The sequence below is a fragment of the Anopheles maculipalpis genome, chromosome 2RL (assembly GCF_943734695.1).
Source record: "Anopheles maculipalpis chromosome 2RL, idAnoMacuDA_375_x, whole genome shotgun sequence".
NCBI lineage: Eukaryota > Metazoa > Arthropoda > Insecta > Diptera > Culicidae > Anopheles > Anopheles maculipalpis.
Window position 1 is genome coordinate 87,906,183 of NC_064871.1, and position 10,036 is coordinate 87,916,218.

General features: G+C 47.7%; 1 protein-coding gene across 1 annotated transcript; it reads left to right on the forward strand.

Annotated features, from left to right (window-relative positions):
* Window positions 1–1,049: 1,049 nt before the first annotated feature.
* On the forward strand, window positions 1,050–5,784 carry LOC126567783 (7SK snRNA methylphosphate capping enzyme bin3). Its single transcript, XM_050224081.1, has 5 exons — window positions 1,050–4,070; window positions 4,149–4,367; window positions 4,443–4,589; window positions 4,990–5,188; window positions 5,237–5,784. The coding sequence occupies exons 1-5, from the start codon at window positions 1,050–1,052 to the stop codon at window positions 5,782–5,784; spliced, it is 4,134 nt and encodes a 1,377-aa protein (XP_050080038.1).
* Window positions 5,785–10,036: the final 4,252 nt, after the last annotated feature.

Below are 10,036 nucleotides of genomic sequence, written 5' to 3' on the forward strand. Positions count from 1 at the left end.
CCGTCCGTCCGTCCTTCCGTTCGTTTGGTATGTTTTTAAGGGCTCAACTTTGGCTGCATGGATTCGCGCGCTAAATCAATTACCATTCAAACTCACCTTTTTGCCCCGTCCGATGTTGAGGTGTGTACACTGCGCGATGACATCGTTTGCGCGTTTTGTGTTCCTCAAGGAACCCCCTAATTCACATACACATTCATTGTGCGACGGTTGGGAGAGAAGGTAACAGACTTCATAATATATTTTGTCGGCCATGCTTAATATTATTTAGCTAAAATGGTGCACAGTTTTGTTGCTCTTTCTAGTAACAGGCAACAGCAAAAGTCCCAATCCAATATCTTGAACGTTCTGACGGCTTCATCATCTCTATTTGTGCCTTGACTACCTAATATTCCTCCTCTATCAGTGTGATCTTCTCCATAGACTCCGTCTGGACCATCGTCCAATACGTAGTCTATCCAGCTGCGGATAAAATCGGGTCAAGAAAGTCAAAAATGACAGACCGAAGCCTCTTGAGGTTAAAGTGCCAACTTCAAGAACAAACAGAAAAAAATCTCAAGCACGATCGCTTCTGTCGTCTGCTCGATCCCCTGCTACATAGTAAAGCGTCGATTCCAAGACGATTCCAAGAGGTGCTCCTAACACGTGCTTCCCTGTAGGAAGGCCAATTTATCTGAAGATCATAACGCTGTCCTAGAACAGGGATGAAGCTCCATATCGCCATGTCGAATCGGACCTAACGATGGCATATCCATTCGACCAAATAATGTGGGTTCCTTAGTCTAAATACAGAGGAGGCCTGACTATCAGTTGCACCTGTGAAAGACATGTTCAAGCTTACAGCTTGGTCATAATATTTTTTCAGTATATTGTCGAAAAAAACCTGCCTTTTTCTATCTATTGTATTAGAAGCATTACTTTCGAATTATTCAAAATTAAAGCGCTTTTCTTTTGCTTCCTGTTTCTCTACAGATATTCTTAACTCGTAGCGCGCGTTGTCTTTGGATAAACATTCGGAATAAAACATATAAAAGAAGGAATAAAGTCTTACCATGGAAGGACTTTCGGTAGCGTCTGCAGAGGATGATTCGGCCGCGGATGGAAGTGGTGGCGGTGGTGGAAAAGCTGGCGGTGGAGGAGGAGGCGGAGAAAGAGCAGCAGCAGTGCCATGTACCAGCAGAGGAGAAGAAACCCGTCGATGCAATGCGCCACGGGCAGCACGACCTGCAGCATCTATGTATGAAGCGAGTGGTGGAGGAAGCATCGGTGCAGGCGGTGGCGGAAGAGGCAGTGGTGGTGGTGGTGGCCATAATCGCAAAACGAATCAGCAGCAGCAGCGACATCAACTGCAACAACACGGAGGAGGTGGAAAGAAACAAAAGAAGGCACAAAAATGGAAAGCAAACAAGTATCGTGGTCGTGGCGGTGGTGGAAGGAAGGAAGGTGGCAAACCAGAAGATACCAACGCATCGAATGGTGTGGCAGGGGAAGATCATATGACAGCCGGAATGGGTTCGGTTTCCGGTGAACCACAACAGCAACCCCAATCGGAACCGGGATGCTTCCATCAGCTACAGCAGGGACCGTCCTCTTCCGGCAGCGCACAACAGCAAGCGTCCGGATCGCAAACGTTAGCAACCGGACATCAGCAGCAACAGCAGTCTGGTTCAGCTGGAGGTACAGCCATAGCATCAACATCCTCCGCCTCCTCCTCCACCACCGCCGCCATGCCAGCACAGAAAAACAAACACTCGAAGCAACAAAATCTAACCCCAATGGAGGTACGCAACAAGCGTCTGCAGTCGGTTTCGAAATTCTTTCTCCCAGAAAAGCGACCGCGCAAGGAATGTATCGTCCCGCCGACCAAATTCCTGCTCGGCGGCAACATTTCCGATCCGCTCAATCTGAACAGCTTGCAGAACGAGTCGGAAAATGCGGTCACACCGAAATCGTCCCCAATACCGACACCGCCACACTACAAGGCAAAGATCGAGGTGATCATACCGCCAAATATTAACGATCCGCTCCATCTGCTCGATCCGGTCGATTCGGTCGAGTACGAGATGCAGCTCTGTTCGCCGATGAAGCGCAAGCAGCGTACGCGCAACAAGCGCAAACGCAAATCACGCACCGCAACGGAACGCAATCTGGTGGAGTCGGTCGATCAACTGCTTCTGCCACCGCCACCCGGTGGGGACGAGCATAAGGCTGGAGGCAGTGGTGTTGAAGGAGCAGGACCTTCCGGTGCTGGCAAGTTGGAAGAAGCAACAACCGCTGAGGAAGCTTCCTTCACCGGGATTGGCCAGAAGCTGGCTGATGCTGCAGCTGCTGCTGCTGCTCCTCCTCCGGATAATGGGGACTCAACCACACACTTTAACTTTGCGGGTCAATCGTCGTCATCCGGCGGAAGCACATCATCAGTTGCACAGATTGGTAGCATTAGTCAACCGGGAGCGGAACGGAACGCTTCTACCAACGTTACGATAACGGAGCAAGATCGTACCGAACGGGAGAAAGCAATGCGCAACTTGAAGCTCGATCTCGAAAGTGCCGGTGGCCGGAAGCGGCGTACGAGTGAAAGTACAAACAGCACCAAGAACAAACTGCGCCGGATGGATTCGATGGATAAGATCGTGAGTCCGGTAATTCCTCAGCCGGGTGGATGGAAGCGTGCGCACTGGCCACCGAATGCGGGCGGCGGTGGTGGTGGTGGGGCGGTTGGTGGAATTGCGGGTAGGAATCGAACACGAACGTATTCCGCCGCGTCCAATACGGAAGAGCTGCTGGTGCATGGGGAGGATGGAGGAACGGTGGTGAACTCTAGTGAGTCACGGGTTCAGGCACCACCACAAGATAGTCAAGTACAAGAAAATGCCAACCGTAAGCAGGAGACGTTGGATGATTTTGCCATGCAAGCAGTAGAACCGGGTGCGAATGTACCGAAGGAAGGTGACGTTGCTCTGGGCGAATCGATCCAATACCGTCAGCAAATGGCGGCGGATGATAGCGTTGAACTGGTGGATCGTCCTTTGGCGCTAGCGCACGGTACACCGGAGGGAATACATCCACCGCCACAGACAGCGCACGATGCGTCCGGGCAGTTGCACTTTGGGAATTACGATCGATACTACGGCTATCATAGCCTGAACGAGTACATCGACGTACGGCTAAAGGTGTTTCTGCGCAATGCGTACCTGTTTCGGGATAAGGACGTGCTGGACATTGGCTGTAACGTGGGGCTGATGACGATAGCCATTGCGAAGATGTTGCACCCGAAATCAGCCACCGGGATCGATGTGGACGGGAAGTTAGTGGCGAAGGCGCGCAAAAATCTTTCCAAATATGTTCGCGTACCGCGTACGGTTGGAAGGAGAGCGTATCGGGAATCCGTACGCAACCTCGTGACTACCGCAACCTCGATGGAAGTGAACGAGGAGGAGAAGAACGCAAATCGGAATAGCAGCAGCAGCAGTACAATTCCATTAGAATGTGATCCGCTGCAGCTTTCTGTAGGTGAAACAACACCACAATCGCCAAGAACTACGACTAGTCAAACAGGTTGCGAAGAGGAAGAATCTGTAGCTGCATCCGTCGTCGTCGCTGGTGCCACAGCATCGAGCGTTGCTGTGACAATTCCCGATGCCGAAGTGTCAACAGCAGACGATGAACTACCGGGTGAGCCCATCCTACAATCCTCGGATGTGCTGACAGAAGAGGAAAAACAATCACCAAAGCCACCGGAAATAATGGAAGATCAACCGGCGGATGGTGGAGATGGCATAGTACCCACGGAAGCCGAAAATAATGGTGATAAATCCCTGCTACTGCAACAGCGACAAATTCGTCGCCGTAAGCAACGAAGGAAGGCTTGGAAGCGACGTCAGTATCAACACCATCATCACCACCACCACCATCATCACCAGCAGCATCAGCTGCGGCGGCAAAGGGCGGAACAGTCACAGTACTTCCCGATCTCGTTTCCACTCACCATGGGCAATCTCAGCGGGAGGGAGTGTCAGATGGATATAGGCCGGATGGATCACAAATTTCCGCACAACGTTCGATTTAAAACGGTAAAAGGATACAAGGCAGTAATGCTCTTTTAAAAAAATATTATTTTCAACCAGGGTGTTTTTGCTTTTCGTTTACAGATGAACTATGTCCTGAAGGACGAATCGTTGATCAACTACGACACGCAACAGTACGATCTGATCCTGTGCCTTTCGGTAACGAAGTGGATACATCTGAACTACGGTGATCTAGGGATAAAGATTGCGTTCAAGCGCATGTTTAATCATCTACGGCCGGGTGGTAAACTTATACTCGAAGCACAAAACTGGCCCAGTTACAAGAAGAAAAAGAAGCTTACGGTATGTGTGTGGGACGTGGGACGCCAACAGGCCCTCTAATCAACGTTTTTCCTTCCTTTCCTTCTCATCGGTTAGGCTACAATATTCGAAAAGTATAGCGGTATACAGATGTTGCCGGCACGGTTCCACGACTATCTGCTCAGCCCGGAGGTCGGTTTCAGTCACAGTTTCCCGCTAGGGATACCGCGCCATCTGAGTAAGGGTTTCCGGCGACCGATTCAGGTGAGTGTTAGTCGCGATTTTCCTCTCAGTTCCTGCACATTTCAGAACAGATGTATAGCAAATTTATCATTCGATTTCACAACAAAAGGCTAGGGACTCTCCGGACAAGGTTTCACTCTTCAAGCTCTTCATCATCAGTGAACGTAGAGCTATCGGGAGGGGCCTCACCTCTCACATGTTAATGAGTAGTTGTCGATTCGTTTGATATCAATACTTGCAGATAATCGGAGATAATCGAAAGAATCTAAAGATCTCAAGCTTTTCACTTCACAGTCAGCCAATTCTCGACTGCTACTGTTTCGGCTATGGCTACTCTAATTCCTCCAATAATTTTTTTTACAGTTTGAATCGTTAAGGACTTTTGAATACGAAGTTTTAAAGTACATTCTCATTTCCGCAGCTTTACATCAAGGGTGATTTTACACCATCGCAGGCAAAGTGGAGTGACACGTATCACCCCGGCACACCGTACGAGAACCATCGCGGTATCTACACGGACATTGTCACCGCATCACAGACCCAGGCCGGCTGTATGTGGGGTGCGACGACACCGTACGCACCGAGCTACAGCTACCGGCAACCACCAACGCCATCACACGGTGGAGGAGGAGGAGGAGGAGGAGGAGGAGGAGGAGGAGGAGGAGGAGGAGGAGGTAGCGGCAGTGGCAGTGGTTTTGCCTCCACCTCGCCCTACTACAATCCCCGCCAAACGGACAGCTATCTGCCGAGTTATGACAACATCGGTAATGGGCATCGGCCCGGCAGCTACTGTTTCGCATCGCCTCTTTATTCGACTACCTGGTCACCACCGTCGGATATGCTGGCGACGAGCGGTGGTGGTGGTGGATCATACCGACGTTCCGCATCCAACACACCGAACTCGGCCAGTATTCGCAGCGCAGACAATGACGAGCATTACTATCCTGGTGCGGTCGGTGGTGGTAGCCAGCGGCGCCATCATGTGTACCCACCGATCGATGTACTGCCACCGTTGCTCGGTTACGACGGGATGCGTCCCGGCAGCTATCGGGGTGGTGGTGGTGGTGGTGGTGGCGGTGCGATGACAGATTCGGATTCGGAACCGTCGTCGAATTCAGCATCGCAGACACCGACCCGTCAGCAGCAACTGGCGGGAAGCTTCCTGACGGACGATCAATCAAATTCTCCCAGCGGTCACTCGCAGCCAGATAAATAAGGGTGTTGAGGGAGAGAGTAAAGGAAAAGAACACGCTTTTTCTCAATCTACTTAGACACGACAGTATGTTAGGAGATGACAGATGGATCGTAAGGACGCACAAAAGCTCTTAGCGAGGAGACGTTAGAAGCGGGAAGTTGATGGCCGGTAGATGGTTTATAGACGGCCGTGTGTGTGTGATATAGATTTCATTCGAAAAAGGTGATAATCTTTCCAACCAAAAAACAAAACAAAAACCCCCAGAATGCCGAATAGTAGTAACGCATAGTGGACACAGGTGTACAGATACAGATAAGTATCGGCAAAGGTCACACACACCCATACAAAACTCACATAGTCTCTTGACTTTTAAAGTTCAGTATCATAGAATGGCACAAACTTGTAAACGCATTACAGAGAACTATTCTTCAGCGGATTAATGCTAAATCGGCTTTAAATCTCCGTCAAAGATCGTTCAAAGATGTTCCCCGCCTGAAGTATTTAACAAAATTTTCTTTCTGTTATTTCTTACTTTTATTATCTTGTTTGTTGCGCCTGCCTTCTCTCACATTCTCTTCTTCATTTTGCACTTGGATTAATTATTTTTGTAAGGGAGTTATTGTTTTTTTCCTTTCCTAATTTTTTGCTCTAATAATTCTTATTGCAAAATTATGCCAGTTTGTTTTTTCTTTTATTATTATGCATTAACGTAAACCGTTGTTATGGTAGTTGTTTTGTTTCGGAATCATCGTGACCACCAACGTATCCCACAACACACGCATCATTATTATGCGCGGACATTGTAAACCGAGTAAATAGAAATAGGTATTAGAGGGTGTTACACGCGTGTGCGATAGGTTGACAATTGTAAATTGTACGACTAATATGAAAAATTCGCTTAAAAACGTACTCACTTCCAATGTTGTGGAGTGGTGTGGATGTGTACGCGAAGAAAATAATATACATTTGAAAGAAAGTGAACTCCTCGTTCAAACGTATGCGGTAGTTTACATACAATTGCGGTTTGTAATACAGAGCATCATCCGAATATTCCCATATTCCCTCATTTAGGACCCTGGAATGTATCCTTTTAATGCTGTGTGTTGTGGCGGTGGCCTTTTGGTAAGTTTAAAACCCAGGTCCCTCTACACCTTATTCAAATCGGTCCCATCGGGACCTTTTCTCCGTGCTTTGAGGACTTGGTTATTCAACTACGTGGTATCAACCAATCTAGTAAGCCATTAGATACCCGGCGAGACTCATAGAAGGTCGTTAAGCCAAGGAGAAGAATAATGTTATGAGCTCGTCTACCGTTTGGCTACGATTCAAAACCGTCAATTTTTCGTCGGCAAACGTTTAGAGAAATCACCTTTCTGAAAGCGTCGCAACCACTCCCGACAGCTTGTTTCGCATAGAACAGCATCACCGTAAACATTTGCAGGTTGTAAAAATCGCGACACAAAGTTCGGCTGGCCCTATCGATTGCAATACAGTCGTTACCTACTTGCGGACATAAGCATATGTCCGCATGGCATGGCTTCTAGCATTGACTATCTATTTAAGTATACTATGAATAATAGAGGTCTTCACGATAACAGCTCCTCGAATTTACGATGGAACGGTCCGGATAGCGCCCGGAATGTTGAAAATATGCAAAATCGAACGTTCTGTTTAAAATTATCTCCTTGTCGAACGATGTCGGAATGTCGTGACATGCTGAGAAGTTAACTTTGGCTTCTAACCGTACAACATTCCCGACACGTGCCAAAAATGTTTTGTATTTGCTTTCCGCTTGTAAAACTTGAGAGTAAATTGAAAATCTCTTTTTACTAATAGGCGTTGTAGGCTTTGTTGATTCAATTGCAACACTACAATAATTTGCCTTAGCTGAAGCGTAAAAAAAGTTGTTTATGTTCTCCTTTGTAAAGGGAAGTTTGTTTTTGTTTTATAAAGGGAAAGTGCTACTAAGCAAATATTTATTTTAACGATAAATTTGAGCGTGTTTTTCCACACTCAGTTGCATGTAAATTAATTAACATATTTTATAGAATTAATTCCCGTTTGAATTACAAAACGGAATGAAATATTTCAACCCGATTCGTTCGTCGATCGGGTATGCTTGCTATATCGATCAGCACAGAATAGACCCCCATGACATCAAGCGAGCAAACCCCTTGGCGGGTAAAAGAGACAGCGGGAGTCACCGCGAGCGAGAGACGAACGTTTGCTGTCACATCTTTAGGCATAAGCAAGCGATATACACACGGGCTCTCGTTGCTTTTCGAAAATCTCCAGCATAAAAGACGCGTTTATTGTTGTGTAAATCGGGCAAAACCGACGGCAACTGTATTGGCAAGTAGCTGGCACAGTTCATACGGCTGAACGCTTGGTTGTGGTGAAACAAGAAACGGATTCGGATTATCCATAAAAATCCAGCCTGCACAAATCGGGCTGTGTGCATTTGTGAGCAAGCGTGTGTGTGCTCAACGAGAGAGCGAGAGAGATTAATCGAGAGCAGAGTGTGAGCGAAAGATCCGTGCGGGAGAGCAGCACGGCACATCAACGCGTTGAGAAAGGGAAAGAGATCGAACGAGTGAGAGAGAGAGAGAGTACGAGCACAATAAATGCGAGCGCAACAAACCGAGCAAAAAAAAAAGCACACACTCACACAAACACATGCAAAAAAGAGTCGTTCCTGTCGGACGGATCTCGGTCGTCGTTGCTGTGCTGTGCTGGGTTCGGTTTTTGGTGTGTCCCTTGGTACGCTTCCCTGGCCGTGTGTCCCTGTGTGCCTGGTTGGCAGCCAGCATTGACCTGTACGGTGCTGTATGTGTGTGTGTGTGTGTGTTTGGTGTGCAGTTAATGTTGTTGTTGCGGGGATGTAACTAATAGGAACGGTCGCAGCAACAGTCCTAGCAAGCAGCAGCAGCACTTCTGCTGACTCTGTGCACGGGCGTTGTACAAAAAGGCAGGGCCAACTACAGTGCCCACAGTACAAAGGCAGTGTGTGCAAAATCGGAACACCCTGGAGTATCTCTTCACGGAGCAGTACCAGTATCAGGGGGGGGGTGCGTTTTCCGCGAGTTTTCCTTTTTTTTGTTTTATTCGGCAACGATACACGGTGCGTGCGTGCGTGCATATGGAGGAGGAACAGGAGAAGGCAAAGTGTGCGAAGAAGAAGGTTTTCATTCGGCTTTAGCGTTACACCTACCGTGGAGGGCTGATCCGGCCAATGGTGGTGTGCAGGAGGTTGTAGGAGTCACACGACACGAAAGCACCTCATCGCTTTCTGAGGGGCAAGTTTTTCATTGTGGACACGCGCTGGAACTGGAAAACTTTTGGCAACAGAGAACAAGTGGCAGAAAAAAACGCCTCCTTAGGACGAATGCAGCAGAAGGGAAAAACTGGAAAAAAATTGCATCCAAAGCCCCACACTCCCACAGAATTTTCAGCGAAGGAAAAGAAAGAAAAAAGAAGCAACAAAGAACAAAATCTGCCTGCCACCTACATTGGAGCAACCGTGAAAATTGATGCGTGCGTTTTGCTTCTTCTGGGCAGAAAATCTTCTTTCCGACCAGAGAACAGAGGGCAGGATATAATTCACCATTTTCCACCAACGTTGTCGCCCTGTTCAGCTGTCAATCTCATACACGGACCTACAATATTCCTCCAAAAGCGTGGTCCCGAAATTGTGTCCGGGGTTCGTGTCGAACTCTTAGGACGGGAATCATCAAAGTAGTGTTTTAATTATATATCCTTCAATATCCTTTTTTTTCTCTCTCTCACCACCCTTCAATATCTCTAGTGCGCGCCCTGAATGAAAAGTGAAGTGACCGTGTATGTGTGTGTATGTGCGTGTTAGTGTTTATGGTGTCATTTTTTGTTGGTGGTACTACTAAAAAGGGTGTTTGCGATTATTTAGTGTAAAGTTAATAGTGTGCGGTGCGATTTTGAAAGAAGCCATTGGCCGTCATTAGTGTCTAGCTTTTTTGTTTTTCTAGTGAACAACGATCAACTAGGGAAGTGCTTATTCCAGTGTTAGTATATCAAAAGGGGCAACTAATGGAGTGTGTCGCCTCTCCCCAATGATTGTGATGTGTTTATGTAATTAAGTAAGGCACAAGTAAGGCTCGGTTCTAGCGTCCTAGGGTGCCTCATAAAGTGTTAAAGAGAAAAGTAAGATTCCACCAAAGCGACGCCTACTGGTATGTTGCCGGGAATAGAAAGGACGACGCAGCAACGTGAAGTGATCCGTTTCCGTCTAGGAACCGCA

Bases quoted from the DNA above. Each gene is read 5' to 3' on its own strand.
- LOC126567783 (XM_050224081.1), top strand. From the start codon at position 1,050: ATGGAAGGACTTTCGGTAGCGTCTGCAGAGGATGATTCGGCCGCGGAT. The intron at 4,071-4,148 runs GTAAAAGGATAC...TTTCGTTTACAG, and splicing joins ACAACGTTCGATTTAAAACG to ATGAACTATGTCCTGAAGGA. The intron at 4,368-4,442 runs GTATGTGTGTGG...CTCATCGGTTAG, and splicing joins AGAAGAAAAAGAAGCTTACG to GCTACAATATTCGAAAAGTA.